Source organism: Phascolarctos cinereus, unplaced genomic scaffold (assembly GCF_003287225.1).
Source record: "Phascolarctos cinereus isolate Bilbo 61053 unplaced genomic scaffold, phaCin_HiC Scaffold_7;HRSCAF=346, whole genome shotgun sequence".
NCBI classification, from domain to species: Eukaryota; Metazoa; Chordata; class Mammalia; order Diprotodontia; family Phascolarctidae; genus Phascolarctos; species Phascolarctos cinereus.
The window spans coordinates 161,812,504-161,835,273 of NW_027556180.1; the positions used below are offsets into that span (position 1 = coordinate 161,812,504).

General features: G+C 37.3%; 1 protein-coding gene across 1 annotated transcript in view; it reads right to left on the reverse strand.

The window, feature by feature from the left end:
• The window catches only part of NALF1 (NALCN channel auxiliary factor 1), a 741,837-nt gene that overhangs the window by 29,395 nt on the left and 689,672 nt on the right, over positions 1-22,770 (reverse strand). Inside the window, exon 2 of the mRNA XM_020970075.2 lies at positions 8,222-8,393. Coding sequence (XP_020825734.1) covers positions 8,222-8,393 — 172 coding nt within the window. The remainder of the gene's footprint in view (positions 1-8,221; positions 8,394-22,770) is intronic.

The following is a 22,770-nucleotide window of genomic DNA, read 5'->3' on the forward strand; positions in this document are numbered from 1 at the left end:
CTCTCAGTACTTTTCCACTTAGCCACAAAGGGATACAAAAACCTTGAGGAAGAACCTTTGAGAGATTCAGTGCTTAGAGATATTAATTGTCACCATGCATCCTTGGTGGCATATTGGCCAGCACTGACATGTGCCTAGTAATCAGGAATCTGAGGCCCAAGGTTGGCTTGGGGTGCTGCTCTCAACTCTGCAAATAAACAGCATTCGTTGTTAATGGAGATATTAGATACCTGTTCCTATGCATGCACAAGGATTAACCTTCTTTTACTCCATAACTGAAAGTCTTTTGTATTGTAACCTTCTGCATCATAGTATAGCAATGATGATGATGAGAGAAATTATTGTTTTTCTATTACATTAATAACTTATTATTAAATTAGGATTAAGGTTTTTCCTTTCTATTTCCTCATTCAGGGAATAGTCTCTACAGATTGGTCAGTCTGTATCTGAAGGACTTTGCTGATAGATGAGATTGTCCAAATCCTCCAGGTACACCCTCTACGATCTTGGGTGGGACCCTACCCAACTAGAAGACCTTACAAAACAAATCTAGTCTAGGTGAATTCTTGCCCTTAGGAAGTAAGTCTATGCCCTCGCAGCCTTCCCCCACCACCCCTATCCCATCCCCTATTGTGGTCACTCAGTAACCCAGCTTCTGAAGGAGAAAACCACCCAGAGCGGTCTGGGTAGAGATGGATTCATTTGTTCAGATTGCGGAGAGCTGATCAAGTCAAGTTCTCAGCAGGAGGAGCCGAAGACTTTTAGCGCACTTCTTCATCAATATGTTCATCCTCGTTAATTGTTCAACAGTCAGGGTTAATTTCTTCACCCATCAGGGCACCTCCTTTCCTAAAGGTTTTTAAGCATTCAGTGATCTCTATGATTTTGTTTTTGGTTACTGAAACCACTGAACATCAATTTATTATCAGCCAGCCTAATTAATAACCATTAATTACCCAGAAACTCTCTCAGGCTTTTCATTAATCTCAATGACGATGATAATGATGGCCAGCATTTCTACGGTATTTTAAGTTTTACAAAGCACTTTACACATATGTCCCTTTAATATCACAACAACCCTTTATGGTACATGCTAGTATTATCTCCATTTTATAGACAAATAAATTGAGGCAGAAGATAAATTTATTGCTTAGAAGAGGGCTGGTAAGTATCTGAGGCAGGATTTAAACTGAGGTCTTCCTAATTCTAGGTCCAGCACTCTATTCACTGAGTCATCTAGCTGCCTGAACACTGGATTATTTGGAATATGATTTGATTTGTCTGTTAAGGTTAATATGCCACCAAAAAACCTAGTCACCTAATCCCCTTAACCCTCACACTCATGGCATTCTCATCACCAAGCCTGGATTTAGGAGTCCCTAGGGCTGCTACAACCTGTGAGCATGTAGAGACTTTAAAAGTGTTCTCCTATCATTGGCCCTAAGTTACCTAAACCTCAGGCTACCTTTCTCTGTGTATATTCATTCTGGGTTTTCTCGGCAAAGATACTGGAGTGGTTTGCCATTTCCTTCCTCAGATTATTTTATAGATGAGAAAACTTGAGGCAAACAGAATCAAGCAACTTGCCAAGGGTCACCACAGCTAGTAAGCATCTGAGGACAGATTTGAACTGAGAAAGAAGAGTCTTCGTGTTTCCAGGCCCTGTGCTCCATCTACTGAGGCAAATGTTCACCCAGATAAATAACATTATTAATCACTCTGGTCAGACTAGCTCTTCCTAAGCACGTGGGAATTTGAGTTAGAACTATGTAAGACTGTGAGATAGCTAACATTCATGCAGAATTTACCTAAGAAGTGGTTTTCATTTTGGCAATTTTCTTCTATTGGTGAGTGACCATTCTCTAAGTTACTATTGCTGCATGAAGGCCAGATAGTCAGTGGCTACTTGGTGGAACTATTAGCTCTGGAATCTAAGAACCCAATTTTAAATCCCTGCCCTGACGCTACTTAAGGTACCTCAGACAAGTTGCTTCATCTTTCTAGGCCTGGTGTCCTCATTTATAAATTGAGGGGATTAGACTAGGTGATCTTGGGAATCCCTTCCCCATCTAACTCTGTGCTATGGCACATGCACACAAGATTCAGGGGCGGCTAGGTGGCACAGTGGATAGAATGCTGGGCCTGGAGTCAGGGAGACTCATCTTCATGAATTCAAATCTGTCCTCAGACACTTACTTGCCGTGTGACCCTAGGAAAATAGGCTCAACCTTATTTGCCTCAGTTTCTTCATCTGTAAAATGAGCTAGAGAAAAAAAAGGCAAAACATTCCAGTAGCTCTACCAAGAAAATCACAAAGGGCGTCATGAAGACTTGGACACAAATGAAATGACTGAACAAAAATGTACAAGATTTACTGGCCTCCCTCTCAGCCCCATGACAAATGACTCAGTATTATGTTATTACAGCAGCAATTTCCCAAGGCGATCTTTCCACATTAATATCTGTAGTAATGACTATTTGGAGACTCAAAATTGAAGCAGGAATTTTGAGACGGATGTGATGCTGGGATGACTAATATTTTGAAGCAGTTTCTTATAGTGATGGGATCTATGGGCTTTAGCATCCTACTTGCTGTTATTATTCAATCCTGTGTGACTCTTTGTGACACCATTTGGGGTTTTCCTAGCAAAGATACTGGAATAGTTTGCCATTTCCTTCTGGAGCTCACTTTATAGATGAGGAAACTGAGGCAAACAGAATTAAGTGACTTGTCCAGGGTCATACTAGTAGTAACTGTCTGAAGCCAGATATGAACTCAGGAAAATGGTATTTCCTCAGGCCTAGCACTGAGTCACCTAGCTGCTCCAAGTTTTTACTACTTTCTAACTATACTATCCTGGTCAAGTGATTTTAAACTCTGTGATTGTAGCTTCCTCATATGTAAAAGTGGGATAATAATACTTTACGTATATCCACCTAACAGTGTAGTTGTGACAAAAGTACTTTGTCACTTGTAAAGTGCTATTGTGCTATTTAAATGTGTACTATTAGTAGAAGGTATCTTCTTTATTTAGGTCAAAACAACCCCCCCCCTTCCATTATGACCATATAGGTGCCAGAGAAAGGGCTACTATTCCTGGTAGCCAATCATATGGAAAAAAATCCTTAGTAACTTAAAACTAGATTTTTAAAAATAATCAAAACTTTTTTTTCCTTGACATTCTTTGTTTAGTCATTTTTGGTTATGTCTGACTTTTGGAGTTTTCTTTGGTAAAGATACTGCAGTAGTTTGCCATTTTCTTCTCTAGATCATTTTGCGGATGAAGAAACTAAGGCAAACAGGGATAAATGACTTGCCCAGGGTCACACAGCTAGTAAGTGTCTGAGGTCAGATTTGAACTTAACGAAGATGAATCTTCCTGACTCCAGGCCCAGTATACTATCCACTGCATCACTTAGCTGCTCCTTTTCTGACATTATTTCATAGAAATGTAAGAACAGAAAATGTTAGCCATAAATATTCAAATTATTGCTGCTATATATTAATTATTCTGTATATTATTTATAAATTTTTAAAAATTAACTTCATTTACCAGAATAAAAAGGAGAATTTTTAAAAATTCATCTTTCTAGTGAAAAGCTTTCTCTTTATAATGACTTGCCCTTGCAGTAACACTCAGGGTTCAGACTGTATTTCCAGAACTTTCTTTAATAAGGACAGGATTCCAATCCCTCCTTTTTTCTCCTTAGCTCTATTCCTTGCTGAAATGGAATCACTAGAGAACAACAAAAATAATAAGCAGTGTTGCACAGAAATTAAAGCTAATTAAAGGAAAAGCAGTAGACTCGCTATGCTAGTCATATTTCATTTTAAATATTGTATAATTCCCCCAGGGTCTAATGATGCCCTCCAAGAATGATGATGATGATGATGATGATGATAACAATAATGTCTAGAGAGGCAAAGAACTACAGTTAAAAAGAAGATATTAAGCCAGAAACAAATCATAAAATAGAGTTGTTGAATAAAATTCCTAATACACAAAACTTTGTGGATGATGGGTAAGGGATACGTGGACTTAGAAGGTAAAAATACTTGAAACTTAGGAACAGACCAAATGTGTGTCTGGTACATTATGATTCAGATCCTGAGTAATAAAAGAAAAGAAAAAGGAAAGTTTTTTTTTCTTGTTTAAAAATATTTCAAGTAAGAGGAAAAAAAAAAGGAATCTAGGCCTCAATACAACAGAGCAAGTCAGTTATAGAATCAAGATTCATTCTCCAATTTCTGAGATTTTTAAACAGAATTCAGTATGTTATGCTGAATACCCTCAAAATGGCCATCTTTTGAACTAATCTATCCCCAAAGCCCACTCGTCTGGATGGTCAAGTTGCTTAAGCTCAGTAGGTTTGGCTCCTATGACTGAAATATAATTTCAGGCTACACTTGAGGGATTGTTTAGTAATTAGGCCCAAAGAGATGATAGAAAATAAGAGAGTTATCATATTAAAACAGCTTTTTTTTTAAGGCCAATCTTTTTGTTTTGTTTTTTGTTTTGTTTTGTTTTGTGTGGGATGGACCTCACTGTCAATCTAGTGAAACCCATGGATTCCTCAAAATGTTTTCAAATGGGTAGGTATCCTAGGTTTTTTGTATAACCTGAGCTTGTCCAGGTATCCCCAGATCACCTAAGGTAGAAATGCCCTGAGGGGCCTTTGGAGCATGTCCAGATTGCTAACATGGAAACTTCTGTGTCCCCTACCCAGTGAATGGATGTAGGCTGCTTTGATTGGCTATGTTACCTAAATAGGCTGCATTATTATAACTGGGGAGACTGAGGTCACTCTATTTCTGTTGCTGTTTCTACCATGAATTTGCAGCTCTTGCTCTTCCTTACACTTGGGGGAATGTGATCAGTGGGGGTTACAGCCCCCACTGGCAGAAAAGTTAACTACCCTTAACCCCTTTAAGGGTATGGGAAAACCTTGGAGGTGGTGCAAAATCTAACCTACCTGACCTTCTAGGCAATGAGGGCCATTTTATGTTAACACATAAAATAAAATATACAGTATTACAAAGGAATGTAATTGTACTGAAATGTAGTTATCAAATATATATTTTAAAAATCAATTTCAGAAACCACAGGTTAAGAACCCGTGGCCTAAGAGTTGTTTCCAGCCAGACCAGTGGGATCAATGCCCAGAGGAAGAATTTCATCTGTTCATAATATCAAATTAATCCTCTTCACCATCCTATGGTGAAAATCAGTCCAAAGGCATAGTCAACTGAAAGTACAAATGTGGAGCCTCTGTGTAGGGGTGGGTGTGTGTGTTTGGGGATGAGGAGTAGAAGCCAAACACTCTCAATGAGAATTTTTGTTTCAGAGGGTTTATTTAAAATCTAGCATAGTAGAAATGTCTGTGTGAGAACTTTCTGATTAAATGAAAACAGTTGTAATGGCTCTCTGGCTCCCTGCCTACCAACCTTCTCAACAACTTAGCTTGACCCCTTGGCTACCACATGAAGGTTCAGCCCCAATTCAGGCTCAGAGGTCTACCTAGCACCATGGCAGGGGAAATATAGAGATCCTTAGACCTAGGCAGTTGAGAATTATTGCCCTTGCTCCTTGCTTTTCCTAGACTTTTGTCTTATTCATCATGCTTCAGGCCACTACTTGACAAATCTCTCCATTCGATGTATGAATCTCTCCCTAGGATCTCTACTGGGGTTCTTCTGTCTCATCCAAGTCCTCATGGCTTGGGTCCTCAATACTTGCTCTCTTAGCTTCTTTATACTTTCCTGGAACTCCTTCTATTCTATGGACTCCTATCAGAATGTCCTAATATCATGTTCATACAGCATTATTAAGGGCATTAGGGTGGTACAGTGGGTAGAGTGTGGGCCTGGAGTCAGAAAGACTTGTTTTTGTGAGTTCAAATCTGGCTGCAGGCACTTACTTGTTTATGATTCTGGGCAGGTCACTTAACTCTGTTTGCCTCAGTTCCTCCTTTGCAAAATGAGCTGGAAAATCCTAAATGGGGTTCCCTCAATGGGGTCACAGAGAGCTGGTCATGACCAAAACTCCTCAACCAAAGAACAATAACAAAGATAAGCTGGAAAAGGAAATGGCAAACCACTCTAGTGTCTTTGCCAAGAAAACCCCAAAGGGGGTCATGAGGAGCTGGACACAAAAGGACTGAATAAACTTGGAAGTACCAAACTCTTAGGGTTGTGGCCCCCATGGGAGGCAGCTAGACAGCTTAGTGGATAGAGCACCTGGGGGAAGACTTGAGTTCAAATCTGACCTCAGACACTCACTAGCTGTGTGACCCTGGGCAAGTCACTTAACCTCTGCTTGCCTAATCTACTGCAGAAGGAAATGTCAAACCAATCCAGTATCTTTGACAAGAAAAATCCATATGTGGTGAAGAGTTGAACATGACTGAACAACAGTTTGAGGCAGTTAAGTGGCCCAGCAGATAGCAGGTCAGGCAGGGGGTCGGGAGTTTTATCTTCATGACTTCAAATCGGTTCTTACACACTGACTAGCTGTGTGACTCTGGGCACATCACTTAACCCTGTTTGACTCAGTTTGTTCATCTATAAAATGAAGAAATGGTGAATTACTCCAGTAGCTCTGCTAAGAAACCCCAAATGTGGTTAAAAGAGTTGGACACAACTGAACAGCCACACCACACTATTATACCCTGAGATATCTATCAGCACTGACAACCCAACTATTTGAATTTCTTATCATTGGTGGCTTCTAGAAGTCTGTCTTCATTTCCTACCTGGAATGTCTGTTTAGTCTCTGACTCAAAGTAATGTCTCACCCAGTTGATTCTAACACCAAAAGCCGGTGCCGACAATGGTTAATGTGCTAACATGTGGAATAATAGAGGTCTCATCTGGGAGTCAGGAAGACCTGGGGTTCCATTCTACCTATGATAGATATCTCCTGTATGACCATGAGCAAGTCTTCATTGTTCCCAAGCAATTCCTTAAAGCTGCAAATTTCCGAAGTATTGCCAATCTGTACCAGTGGAGGGAATTCCCATCCTGGAAATTCACTACACATGATGAAATTAAAAATCACGACCAAAGGGGCAGTTAGGTGATGCAGTGAATACAGCACTGGCCTTGAGGTCAGGAGGACCTGAGTTCAAATCCAGCCTCAGACCAAACACTTGACACTCACTGGCTGTGTGACCCTGGGCAAGTCACTTAATCCCAATTGCCTAAAAACAAACAAAAATAAATCATGACCAAAACGTATACACATATTACTTGTTCCACAGTGGAAGCCAATGCAATCCACCAATGTCAATGGAGGATAAGAAGATCATATATAAGGTGTTGAAAGGGACTGTATAGATCATTGAGTGTAAACCCCTCATTTTACAAGTGAGGAAACCAAATCCAGAGATGCATGGCTATCAAGGTTAGAAGCAAGATTTAAATCCAGGTCTTCCTGACTCCATGTTAAGAGGTTTAGTCATTATGTTTACAAGGGAAAGCTATACATAAACAAGTCTGAATGTAAGACATCTTGAGTCCTAATATTTGTCCTTGGCCTATCTTGGAGGAAAAGCAGCTCTCTCTCTCTCTGTCTGTCTCTGTCTCCCCCTTTAAAACTATTTTTGTGGGTCAATTTAATAATCTTATAAATAGCCATGCAAATGAATGCTAATTGTTCCACTGACCATTTGGAGCCAGTTGCTGGGAGAAGTAATATTATTAATGAAAAAATTAAGATGGGATTGTCTATACATTTTATCATCATATAGGCTAAAGTACTGAGAAACAAACAAACATTTTTCATGATTTTGATGTTTATGCAAATAAGGGAACATGAAATTGACAGGATTAGGCATGTGAATGTAGACATTATACTAATTTGAATGGGAAAAGATTATTTTACTAGCCTCATTATGCTAATCATTCTTATATAACACTAAGACATTGCAGACAGAACAGAGTCTACTCTAACTCAAATTAAGTACATCTAATGATCTACAATATTTTGCCCTCAGAAATATACTTGTCCAGAGTTAATTATTACGGTCACAATGATTCTATAGAAAATTCAGGTGGGAATTTGCCAATTCAAAAGCTAACGGGTTTCCAGAGTAGTTTGAGGGATGCTTCAGCCAGTTTCAGAATGTTTCAATTAATAAAATCATGGAAAACTACGAGCCCTGACTTCAAGGTTAAATTTGTCAAAAGAGAACCTTTGGCATGCACTGCACTGCACTGTACCTGTACAGATGAAACTCGAGAGTCCTCCATAGATGACATCATCATTGTCTGGTAATATAAATGGACACCTTGTCTGAACCTCCAAACAGTATTGCTTGCAAGGAATTGTCTTTCTGCAGTGAAACTGTGTGACTTCAAAATACTGGGAACAGAGCCAGGCTTTGTAGACAGTCTGGAAAAAAGAGAAGAATCAAAAATATAGAGAGATGACAATATTGCTGTCACTAACAGGACACGTAGTGCAGTAGGGTGAATGCTGTGCTTTAAAGTGGATTATAAAAAAATCACATGTTTACACACAGATAAAAATGTAACCATTGAAAATTACTGCAATTAAAAATGATACATGATTTCATCACATTCCTCAACAAATTACCAAACAGTAGCTTGACATTTGAATAGCTTAATGCTGCTTAAATGAGGTAAAATTGATTAAACTGTAGCTTGCATTAAGAAAAAATAATCAATATTACAAAAACAAACGTGACATAATTTAGCATTTGAAAATATTGTAATTATTTGGTGCAGTGTGTGAGGCCTATTTGCCCTCTAGCTTCCTTTGCATTTAGAGCCCTAATGCCTATGCTCACAGTGGACAGTAGATGGTGCTGATTCTCCTAAAATCATGACCCAACACACCTGGAGAAAACCATTGCTTTTAAGCTGTTTGAACTTCTAGAAATGCAAAGCAAGGAGAAGAATTACAAAGAATCAAAAATTTACATTTGTGATTCATGTCAAACATCAAAAAAAACTCCATCATCTGAGATGATTATAAAACATGCAGAAATCAGGATATTTAAAATGGGCCGAACAGAAGACAAATTAATATTTCAGTTTTTAAAGAAAAAAAATTATTATAATATTAGCTTTGGCTTTTTTAGGCACTTGGTGATTCACATTAAATAGTAAATAAATGTTGAGTTAATCAGAAATTCAACTGTGATGATCACACAATCCCTACACTTATTCAAAAGAATTTCAGGGTATCAGAACTATACTTTTATTTTTACCTAACTTTTGGTGGTTACCAAGAGAATTCTGGAAATGGTACATTGTATTAGTACAAGGGAGTGATGCACTCTTTAAAAATAAATAGCAAAACAACAGAACAATGCTCCATCCATCCATCCATCCTATACAAATGACCACAGTATAGCTTGCTAAGATTCAGATCTATATCCTAGAGTTTTCACTTATCCATTTGGAAGTGCTTCATCAATTAGTCTTCTTCCAGTTCTTAGAGGGTACCAAAAATTGCCAAAGGGGAAAGAAGAAGAGAAAGACCCTTCTTTTAATTGTTTCTTCTTTTCCTCACTTTCTCACATTTTCATCTTGAGCTGCCCCCTAATATTAAGCTGTGTGATCTTGGACAAGTCACTTAAAATGCCAGGTTTTCAGTATTCTCATTGATGCAAGGAAGACGTTGGATTACAGAATCACAGAATTTTAGAGTTGGAAAGGATTTCAGAAGTCACCTAATTTACCTCTAAGGTCCATTCTATCTCCAACATTTTGTGATTCCATGATAATTGCTTTATTGGCCTTTGATTAATGTTTGGGAAAATCAGAATCAGTATTTTGACATAAAAAAATATTGAATGTTGAGGATGAGAAATTTCATTTCTAAATAGTGTCATAGTAACATTTCTTTCATGCTGTACTTAAAGGAATATGCTAAATATGTAAAACTTAAAGCTTCTTTCTCTTTCAAAATAATTCAGATTTGTGATGTTAGTATCCAAGGACCATAAACTTGAAATGAACATAATCTGTGCTATTTGTTGGTCACTTGAAGCTCCAATGATGGATCTATAGATATGAGAGAAAAATCACTTTTAATTAGAAATTTGGCTTTTGTTAAACTTTAATATATAGTATAGACATAGTCTTAGAGTTATTTGGTATCTATACAATTTGGGTAGGCTACAAATTTATATCACCAGAAATTATATAATCAAATGTCAGCAAATGATAAATTAATACAAGATGTTTTTGAATTTTGACCTCAATTCAATTTATAAAACACTGAGTAACCACTACTCTAAGGTTATTTTGAGGTATACAAAAATGAATAAAATACTGGGAACTAGCCTCAAAAAACTTAGAATTTACTGAGTAACATACAATATTCTTGGGGAAAAGGTCCCCACTCTGATGGAGGGTCCTAAAAGAATATAAATGACAGGAGGTATTTATCAGCTCCTGTTTCATGAGAAATTCACTTGAGACAGCTCCAGAAAGTAGATGGTGCTGATTCTTCTAAAATGGTGACCCAACACAATTGGAGAAAATAATTGCTTTTAAGCTGTTTGAACTTCTAGAAATGCAGAGCAAGGTAAAGAGTTATAAACAAAGCATCAAAAATTTGCATTTGATCATCATTGGTAAAGTCCTCTGATTCAGCGCTCAGACACTTTTTAGCACTGTTATTTCTTATGCTTTGTTTTGGGTTACATTCTAAACTTATAAATAAATTTTCATATAATTCCTGTCTCACCAGTGAGTGAGGAGGGGGTAAGGAAAAAGGGTTGGTGTTAGAACTAAAGGAATTCTCGTAGAGAAGATTTGGAGGTTCAGAAAATACAAGTGCACATTAAAACCTTAAGGGACCAGTAACAACTTATATCTATGTGACAGTGGAGTACCAAACTACTAAGATTCAATTGCCCAGAGTCCACTTTCTGTATAATAATCTGGCAGGCTCCAGTTTTTCAGTTATTTTAAAAGTGTCAGAATTCAGGGCTCGTCTTGTGGACTTTCAACCTCTCTGTTGTGAGATTTTAGACTTGTGAAATTTAGATATATACAATACAATACAATTTAATTTAATTCACTAATTGCTACATATTCTTAAAGATTACACTAAATAAATATATAATTATTATTTTTCATAGACAACCTGGACAAAAAAGATTTTAACTAAAAGACAGAAATTGGCATATTATCCCTAGAAAATACTTCAAGAATTGGGGAAAAAGCCAAAGATGCTTATTCTGAACTTAATTATAACACTGCAGGGGAAAAAATACCTGCTACAGAATGAGAAGATCAAAGTGTTCTTTTTCTTTTTTTTAATCTTCCTCTTTTCTTTGTCTATTATTAGGTTTCCATATATAGATGGGAACTTTTGATAACTCTGTTTTGATGATAACAATCTTAAAACTATGTTTTACACTGTTCCATGTCTCTTGACATTTTAGATCAACAGCGTAACAATGTTCAGTAAATAAGTCTGAATGTGGAAGATACAACTCAACTTTTGCCATATAAATTGTTAGTTCAAATAATTCACTTTTCTCATGGGACACCTACATGTTTATCTGAAGAGATGCTCTAAGAAAGACATGCTTCCATTTAGTGACTGGTTTAGAAGAACAATATTTGAAGGTAGATTTCTTTGATCAGTCATCAACTTCACTTCTCAGTGACAGAAAGCTCCCTTCTCTTCTCTGAGAAAATATTCTATTATAATTTGAGAAAATTGTACTTGCTTTATGGGCTAGTCTTGACTTTCATTTTCTTTTCTAATCCCCAATTTCTTCCAGTAACAAGCACACTCTTCTAAACAAAACAAAACAGAACAAACAAAAGAAAAACCCTTAGAGTATTCCAACTTCTCTTATGATAGTTCAAGGAAACAATCTGTCCTCATATTCCAGTAGAGGCTTATCACACATAGGAGTTAGTCAGATTCAAGTAGATCTCCCCATCGTAATATAAATAATTCTACTTGCATTAAGTTTTCTCAACATATACCAGGTGGGATCTGTTCTCTTTTCATCACGGAATGCATAAATCATATTTCTATCACATTTTCCTCACAGATTTTTATCAGATTGACTCTTATTGATTGAAACATCTATATAGCTATCAGCTACTGTCAGGAGAGCCTTACATATTGCTATAATATCTTCTCTTGACAGAATCACAGAATCTCAGAATTGCAAGGATCCCAGAGACTGAGTTCAACCTTACAAAGAATCCCTCTCTTCTTCATCACTTACTGGTGATCACACAACCTCCATTTGAAGGCATCTGGTGATGTAGAAAACAACAATTAATTTCTGAAGAAGCCCATCCTGCTTTTGGGATTTGGGATCCAAATTTGGGATTTGGATTCAAATAATTTATTGTCATAGAATATGACATTGACATGTATATGACATGAATTGTCATAGAATAGCCTTAAAGACAGCTATCATTTCCCTCCTAAGTTTTCTCTTCTCCATGCTAAGCATTCCCAATTCTTTTAGTCAATTTAGATATACCATAATATGGTTTTCAATCTTCTCACAATGTGGTTCCTCTCCTCTAGTTCCAGTTTGTCAGTGTCCTCTCTAGAATATGGCAAGTAGAACTGAACACAATGTGGTTTGAATGGGACAGAATGCGACAGGACTATGCCCTCTCTCACTATGTATTTTTTAATACAGCCTAAGATCATATTACCTTTAGGAGGCCTCATGTCATGCTGATTCATTGTAAGCTTGCAATTTATTAGAATGTTCAGGTATTTCTCAATAAACTGGTCTAACCAATTTTTCCATTCGTTAGGCTCCTTTGCATTTTCATTTGGGTGTGTCTAAGTATTGATCAACAATATGATCAGATTGTGGCATGTTCAGTAAAGGCAAATCAAATTTCAAAAGCTTTCAGAAGCAGAGTTGCAGGAACAAGGCATGTTAAAAAGTAATTGGCAATACATGTGTGGGCATGCTAAACAAGCAGGCGAGGGTGAGAAATAGTGCAGTGTTTGCTTAAGGAAATTCAATCCATGAGGAATTCTGACATATCAAGGGAATTTGTCTCTTTTGGGCATGGGCATGTGTATGAGTGAAGTGTTCTTCAGGATTTGGAATCAGGTTGCACAAAATACCCTAAAATGCTTTCTACTAAAATAAGCTAAAGAATATCTATGTTTATACACATATTCATATACATAGGAAGCAATAAAGGTCTCCCTTGTTTTCTAATGATAGAAAAGGAGAAGTATGTCTGGAGGAGAGGAAATAGGAGAGCAAATTGAATTTGACAAACATTTATTAAGCATTTATTATGTGCAAGAAATTGTAAAGGTTGTAAAAATAATGTCTTATGAGAGATTCTTGATGAAACTTAAGTTCTTGAATCTGGAAAAGAAAAGTCTGAGGGGAAACATGATAGCTGTCTTAGTATTTGAAGAGCTGTCCTGTGGGAGAAGAATTAGTCTTTTCTGTTATAGCTAAAAGGTAATCAGTGCTAGTTGTAGGGAGGCAGATTTTTACTTGTTGCACATTACAATGTTTTGGCAACCAGAACTGTTAAAGTGCAATGAGTGGGCTACTTTCTAAGGTAATGAGATTCTTGTCACTTAAAATATTCAAACCAAGGCTTGATTTCAACACACCAGGGAATTTGTAGAGTTTTGTGCATTGGGTGGAAGTTGCACTAGATGCTCTCTAAGATGGCTGCTTCTAATACTAACTTTATTTTTTTATTCCATGTTATGTGGAAATTGAAAGATGAAATGGTCTTGGGGGAGCAGACAGGATGCTTTCTCCAAATTTAACAAAATACTATCAACCTACAAATGCAAAAAGTAAAACATAGTGTTCTGTTCATTCCCCAAATGTTGTTGAACTGATGTGAACTGAAAAGAACTTGCACATGACTGGATATGAGAAAGGAGGGAAAGGAGAGAAGGATGACTACCAAATTAAGAACCTGGTATTAGATAGTGGTATCTTCAAGAGACATAGGAAGTTAAAAACAGAAATGTGTTGAGGGCAAATTGATTTTTATAGGCTTATAGGATATTGAGAAAGAAATATCTAATAGAATGATGCTGATGATATGGGAATGGAGTTCAGGAGAAAGACTGGGACTGAAAGACATTTGCCTAGAGATGAGAGCTGATGAGATTACCAAGTGAAAGAGAACTGAGGAAAAAGATAAGATGGCTCAGGGACAAAGTCCTGGTATACCCCCCGGCATAGAGGAGTACATGACTCATGAGCTAGTAAAGGAGACTGAAAGGAGCAACCAAACAGGTAGGAAAAGAAACAGTAAAGAACAGAATTTTTTTTTAAAAAAGAGAAAAGAAAAAAAAATGAGGGAAGTATTTAAGAAGAATGAGTGGTTATCAATGCTAAGTGCTACAGAGGAGTTAAGGATGAAAACTGAAACAGGCCAGAAGACTTAGCAATTAAAGATGATTAGTAACTTTAGAAGAGATAATGATTTCACTTAAATGATGAGGTCAGAAGACAGAAACCTACGGGCCGAGGAGTGAGGAGTGAATCAAGGAAAAGATTCTAGGTGGCTTTTCCCAGGAGTTTGGCTCTAAAATGAGAGGACAGATAGAGGATGGCTACCTGAAGGGAACAAAAGTTAATAGTTGATCTGGTGATCATGAAGACAGCTGAAATTATCTACCTGTGCTCTCCCCACTATCTTTCTGTGGATGTGTGTGATGCAATTGACCACTGGCTACAAAAAGTCAGGCCTAATGTTAGTTTTGCTACAGCAATTACAAGTGACATAGGAACGGGATAGCCTAAAAAAAATCCTCTGAAATTCCTTGATCTACTGGGGATGGAGAGGGGGGAAAGGAAGAGTTCTTTTGAATAATAATAAAAGTTTGTGTTTGTGTAATAATCTTAAATTTTCCCATTTTCACTCCAGGCAAATTTACATGTATTATTTTATCCTTAAAAGAACACTCTGAGTAGGGAGAAATACGCTTTTTCCCTAGTAACACTGAGATCAGGTATGGTAGTAAAAACACTGGAAATATTCAGGAAAGATGTGGATTTAAATCTCACTGCTGATACTTATTAGCTATGTGAACACAGGCAATTCTTTTATCCTCTCTGTGTTGTCTCATCTTCACCATATGTAAAATTGTGACAGTAATACCTAGAAGTAGTTTTAGAACATATTTTTGGAGCTGGAAGGGATCTCAGAAGACAATTAGTCGATTCCACTTAGTTTACAGATGAAGAGATTAAGTGACTTGCCCAATGTCCCACTGGCTTAGCTCATAAAATTGTTGTAAGGATCAAATGGGACAACACCTGTAAAACACTTTGCAAACATCAAAGCACAATAGAAACAACCAATTGTTGTTGCTATTTTTCCAGTGAGGAAATTGAGTCAAAGAAAGGAATACACAGGAAGTTAGTGTGCACATGTCTTTTTGGAAAAAGGGCAGGGAAGGAGCGAGGAAGCTAGAACCTGCTGCACTCTGATGAACTTATTTCAAAATGCATCACAGGGTCTGGCTTTTCTTTTCGTTGACTTTAAGTTTTCAGGGAAGTTGTGACTTGGCCACCACGTCGTCAGAAGCATAATGTTAGCGGTGGCCAAAAGTCTTCTGAGCAGCTTAACAGAGACCAGCTATGTGAGGGAAAAGAGGACATGGTTAAAGGAAAGGTCTGGTCGTCTGGATGGCTATGGGAGCTGAATTTTTGCCCTGTAAAGCTAGAGAAAGAAGTGAGGCGGATGTGAGAACGCAAGTGAAATAGCTATCTGTCTTCTTATATTCGTTAGGAGGTTATTTTCAAGGCCAGGAATGATCATTGTTAACAGCAAAGCCATTGCACATGTACATGTTCCTAAGGAATTTTCAGTCAAGTTTTCATATTTCACCTCGGGCTTCATATTGCCAATCCGAAGTTCAAAGTCTCATCATCAACTAAATATGTCTATTCCTAAGAATTGACTCCTTATAGAGATTTAAGGTTCTGTTGCCTCAGACCATATATTATTTGGAAATAAGTTTTTTTTTGAAAATGTGTCTATAGAGTGAAATTGTGGAAATAACACACACCTAAAATCAGCAGCACAAGTTGAAATTATTATTTCCAAAAGATTTTCTATGCCTTAGAGGACAGGAATTTAAAATACCTTAAAAAACCAAACAAATTATTGAGTCAATGGATACACATGGTCCTTGTATTAAGTACCTTTTAAACAAATATTGGTGAAAAGCAGGTTCTATGTGAAAGAGTCTGGATGTGTTGTGGTACTCGAACTGCCATATTGAAAAGTCCATTGTAATTCCCATTTAGGAAGAGGCATGACTAAGGCAAGGTGAGCAGGACTTTGCCACAAGTGCCTGGAATTTAGAGGGTGCTGAGAGCATGAATAAGCTTAGTACTCAAGTAATAATAAGAAGAATTAATTAAAATATTTCTTCACCAACTCTCACCCGTTTTCTACCTTCCAGCTTCCTTATGATACCCTGGGGTCTTTGTCTCCATTGCATTGGGTAGGTAGCCTCTGCTCTCTCCCACTATGGGACCTTGGGTCCTGAGGTCCAATATCTCCCATCTACCAATTGAATTTGTCTTAAGCAGTTGATTTGAAATTACTTTTCATGCTGCTTGCCCCAGTCTCCAGAATTGCTAATTACAGTTCTGCATTTAGGGAAATTTCAGTGATTAAACTCAGAAGTCAAGCTCAACATAAATGTTGCCTTCCTGTTTATGGTATATCAGGAATGAAATGATTTTCTTTTACATTTTAGTCACATTTTCCCAAAACATTTAATCTAAGTTTTTTTTTTCCTGTTGAAAATTTCAGTCGGAATGCTTTAGTGGTCTAAGCTCTAAATGTCTGTGAGTAAAATAATTGGTTATATAAGCATTTGGCTAGCAACAGCTTCATGCTCATCTCCTTTGGTAGGTAATGAAACTGCCACGGTTCTGTAAGACAGTATGAAATACAAGTAAACGTGGACCTATCTCACAAACAAGTGCACTTTTTCTTCAGAATAAATGCCAACATGTTTTGAATTCTATTTACTTCTTTTGAGTCTTATGTGCATTTGACAAAATAGTGGTGTAACTCTACCAACTGTTCATACACACATATGTGTGATGATCATGGATATTCCTCTTCTAGGTACAATATATGGTGATCAATATAGCATGATATTCTTGCTGTGGTTTCTTTCTCTGTCTTTCATGTAAACACACATACATTTCTAATCCTACTTAAAGGGAAACCCTCATGTTATCAGTAGTATTTACGCCCTGACCTTTTCTGCTTTCTGAAAAGGAAGTGTACAACAATAACAACAACAAAAACCCCAAAAGCCAGGTGCATATTTACATATGTGGCTATGAGAAGTCCTTTGAAAACAGTAGGAGAGCCCAGCTTTTCCTGTTGGTGGTGTTTCATGAACCAAATTACCTCCCACAGTTTGTATCCTTTTCCTGTAGGCCTTGTTGAGGGTCACAATTTACCTGGAAAAACATGTAGGCACCCTACTCCTCACCCACCCAGCCTTCCTCAGGAGATACTCATTTTCATTCTCAGCATGGTTTGACAATGTTGTTATTTGAATTGGTATAAAAGAAAAACAAATATAGTAAAGACCTCAGTAATTCACCTGAATAACTAAGAGACCCTTAGTGAATTCCTCTAATTAGTGAATAAATCAAGAAGCAATGGCACCTGTGACTCCATATGGATTGCTGGGTTTATGGTATTGGAAAAGAAGAATTAGTAGAAGCCTTATTGACTTTCCTTGCTCAAATCTGGCAGCCCAGAAGTATCATTCTCATTTTACACTCAGAGGAGCTCTATTAACTATTAATCAACTTTCTCAAGAGCCTAGAAGGAATCCTTATTGGAGGCAGGATTACAGTTTAGACCTAATTCCCTATAATTTTACCACCACAGATTCAGTTGCTAGATAACAATCTCCCCTCCTAGTGGCTACACAAGTTCTAAAGAAAAACAAAACAAAGCAGCCTCTTACTTTGAGTGGTGCCATTTCTAAATCAAAGCCAAGGATCAATGCAAAAGGTAAAAAAAAAAATAGGGTCCAGGGTGACTGTAGAAAGCAGTCATGATTTAGCTGGCTATGTAGGAAGGGGCTTAGAGAAGGTCCATGGAGTTTCAAACTTATAGAATTTATTTAGAAATATTAATTGAAAAAAGTACCAAGAGGAAGTATGGCATAGTAGATTTGACAGCCTTTGATTTAAAGAGATCTGGGTTTGAGTTCTGACTCTGACTCATACCAGCTGTCTGTTCAAGGGATGGTCACTTAACCTCTCAGTGCTCCCAGTCAACTATAAACTATGAGTTGCAGATGAGATTCCAATCTCCATCTCTGGAGGGAGTTTTCATAGCAGGAATTCTAGATACTCATCAAATCATAGTTCTGGTGATACAGTGGATAGAATGCTGGGTCCGGAGTTAGGAAGACATCTTTCTGCCTCCAAAACTTACTAAGTGTGTGACCTTGGACAAGCCACTTAACTCTGTTTGCCTCAGTTTCTTCATCTGTAAAATGAGCTAGAATAGGAAAAGGCAGAATCACTCCAGTTTCTCTGCCGAGAAAATCCCAAAAGGACTCATGAAGAATCACACAGAACTGAAAAACGATTGAACAACAACAAACAGCAACAATGCATGAAAATGAAAAGGAGAGGCAAGAATGGCTTAATACATGAGTCAGGAAAACCTGACTCAAATAGCAGTGTAACCATAAACAAGTCAGGCAACTCTCTGTGAGTTGTGAGCTAAGCGGTAGAGGTATTGCAAAATCTATTAATGTAATAAAAAGATCATGCTGCTTTGGCTATATTTGTAAGTAGGGAAAAGATGTTCTGAGATAGAATGTACTAGCTCAGACTCTTCAAAGGAGTTCCAAGATGCAACCAATAAGAAATGAATGGTAGCAGGAATAAATAATCATATGGGCTTTATTTGAACTTTCAGTAAAATAGACTTACTACTTCTGCTGTGAAAGAACCTATTGTCAGATTCTCATAATGAGCTGCCTTCATCTAATTATCATGTCAGTGACAAAGCTGAAGGCAGCTTTTGTTGGCTGACTTCAGATAAGGCAATCCATTCTTTTCCAGAGTATGCTGGCTCCATCCCTGCCATGGCTAGAACATGGCTCCTTTCTCTCAAGTAGATAGCATTTCAAAGAAGAAAAAAGATTGGAGTTTGTAAACACACATACACACATGGCACTTTAGGTAGCCCGTTGGGAGGTCTAAAGGAATGTGACCAAATGACTAAGGTTATGAAATCAGCCTTCCAAGGGAAGACTAATGGAACTGTAGTTATTTAGCCTGTAGGGGGGGAAGCTAAGAACAGAATTAAAGGCTATGGAGCTGATGAATAACTTCTTTTTTCATTTAAGATTGGAAAATAGTAAACAGATCTCAACTTCAACAAGAAGGATTTAGCTTAGAAAGTAGAAAGAATTTCCTAATTATAAGGCATTAAGGGTTATGAATAAAGTAAAGCTTATGAAAAGAACTTGAAGGGTAAGCGGGTGTGCCGGGGTGGTTTCATTAGTGCGAGGAATTTCTCCCACGAAGGCAGACAGTAACTCCTCAACAATTTATAGTCTTAAATGCCTGGGGTGGTCCCAGTTAAAGTAATTCATGTTTAAAAAGCTAGCACAGTTTGTGTGGTGCTATTGAACTCAGATATTTCAGACTCTAGAGTCAGGTCTTAATGCACTTCACCAGCTTCACATTAATTCAGGATTAATAAAGATTTAATAAGAATTAGTAAAGAGTGTTTAAGAGAATTAATTCTAGTTTATGAAACCAAGGATATGATTAGGAACAACCACAATAGAGAAATGTAATAAAGCCATTATAATAAACCAGTATACATTTGCCAACAGATCAGAAAAGCGCCAAAGCGCCTATTTGATTAAAAGTTAATAAAGTGGGATTTGTTGGTATTGCTGTCCCACCAAATAGAAACATCCAAAAATCAACACAGAAAAACATCAAGTAAGTCATTTTGGCACAAGAGCTAACACAAAGATGTGAATTAATACCAAAGTGAAGTTAGCCATCTCAGGAAATTGATCAGCTTTGTGAAATAGACTATCTTAGATGTCTAGAAGAGATTACACTTTGGTGATAAACCAGAAGAAGATGCTTCTAAATTCTTGCTATATGCCCTGAACATTAATGACTTGCAATATGGCTTTTGACTTTATTACTATGAAAATTGCTTCTTCCATGGTCACTTGTGACCAATTGATCCACTGACCTTTTTTCTAAATGCTCATCCACCTTTGATTAGGTGATATAACTATACACACACACACACACACACACACACACACACACATATTAGATGTGTATTTGTATATGTATGTATACACATATAACAACCTCTTAATTTCCCCAGGAAACTCTCTAAAACTGTAAGTCAAAGAGTTTCCTCACCAGGAATTCACTATATCAATGAATCAACAGGGATTCTTGAGTTGAGTATAAACATTTCAGGAGTGAGGAGAAAAGTTACTGAATACTGTGTCCATGAACATAAATTTGATTTTTCAAACAACTATTTTTCTCCCTTCGAGTTTATGTGATTCAACTTGGGCTGTCATATTACTTGTAGTCAACAAATTATTTTTATTCAATTTCAAATGGTAACAAGGTTTACAGAGTACCTTCTTAATCAACAGCAATAATGAAGAATCTTGGCTTATTACTGATAATAATGAAGACAAGTTACATGGCCCTGATAATTCACAATCCCCAAAGAACGGACTGGATTTTTAAAATAAGTTACATGGTGCATTTTTTTAAACAAATAAATAACATTAAAAAAATAAATCCATCATACTTTTCTGAATAAGAAAGGAGCTTAACTATTACACTCCATGGCTGCTAAGTGGATAAATTTAAAGAAAAAAAATATCATTATTATCTTGCAATTAAAGTATAGTATACTTTGTCTCTGACTGACAAACAATGCTGACATAAGTGACTGCCTCTCCCCTTTCTGGAATCCTCTCCACAGTTATCATAAGGGCCATTGGGAGGATGGGGAGGGATGGAATTAAAACAGAAAATTTCTATGTAATATACAATCTGTAGGTTTGTAAGAAGAGAAAGGGCAGAAGTTGTGAAAAGTAGGAACAATTTAAGTAATCTAGTTCTGGGTGAAGATTTCTATGCTGGAATAACTGTAGGGTAGTAGGGTGGGGTTTCCTGCTCCAAAATATCTTAGGCCATATTGTCCCATTTAAAAAAATCTCAATTTGTTAAATGGCTTAAAATTCCACTAAACCTACATCTCTGGTTTTAAATGTCTATATTGTCTTACTCTCTTCTCCTTCCTCCCACAACATGTAGGAGTCCTACAGTGGAACACTTTCAGAAACATGAGCGTACCAGGAGGCATAGAATTTGGGGTCAATAAGTTGTACTCATCTTGAATCACCTGTATGACTTTGGTCAAGGAATCTCTTTCCTTAGTTCTTAGTCACCCATACAAAAGAGAAACATCCTTAGGGCATATGATAGAGACTCTCTTAAGTCAATGGACTTGGAAGGGCTGGGAGGAAGAGGGCAGGAAGAGAACTCTACATTCATTACCTAAACTCATTATGTGCCAAGAGGTGTCCTTTGTGGTTTTCCATTGTAACAAAAAAGTTAAGGTTAATTAAGAATTAGCAGAAATTGCTTCTTTTTCAACATAAAATCAATCATTCCATGGATGCTTTCTATTCCTCTTATCATGGTGCATGTACTCCCTCATTACCCTCATTTCTTAGTATCTTTAGTTTTCCTCACAGCTCACTTCATACTACTGTCTATATACTGATCCCCTTACCAAGCAGCTGTGTGCCTTCCCCTTAAGCTCCCCTTCCCCATTAACATTTATTTATTAAGCAGCTAGAGCACCGGCTCTAGAGTGAGGAAGGTGTATCTTCCTGAGTTCAAATCTGGCCTCAGACATTTAGTAGCTGTATGACCCAGGACAAGTCACTTAACGTTATTTGTCTCAGTTTCTTCATATGTAAAATGAGTTGGAGAAGGAAATGGCAAATGAGTCCAGTAGCTTTGCCAAGAAAACCCCAAATGGGGCCATGAAGCATCTGACAAAACTGAAATAACTCAACAACAACAACAAAAATAACAACAACAGCAACAAATTACATATGCACATGTTCTAGATGCAGATTGTAGACTCCCTGGAAACAGACTGTTTCCTTTTTGTCTTTGTAGACTTAGTGCCTAGCACATAATAGACTAATATGCCTCGTTGATTGATGTCACAAGGAATACCATTGATAAATGGTTATCATTTATCTTTTGAGGATGGAGGTCTTGACCCATTATTTCATCTCTAAGCAAAGGTTCTCCATGATAGAAAGTTAGTTGTATGGGATTGCCTAGGACCAATGAAAGGTTAGGAGACTTGCCCATGGGCACTGTGTGTGCTAGAGGTAGTACTTGAAACCAGCTCTGTCTAACTTCAAGCCTGGCTCTCTAGCTACTACATCTTGCAACTCATTCAGAGAATTACTTAATCCTAATACTTGCCTTTGAATTGTCTTTGATTCAGTCTATTTCCATTTATTTCAACAAATATCTAATTCAATTTGCTGTTCTGTTGTTTTCAGTTGTGTCTGACTCTTCGTGACCCCATTTGGGGTTTTCTTGGCAGAGATATGAGAATGGTTTGCCATTTCCTTCTCCAGCTCATTTTACAGATGAGAAAACAGAGGCAAACAGGGTTAAGTGACTTGCCTTGGGTCATATAGCTAGTAAATGTCT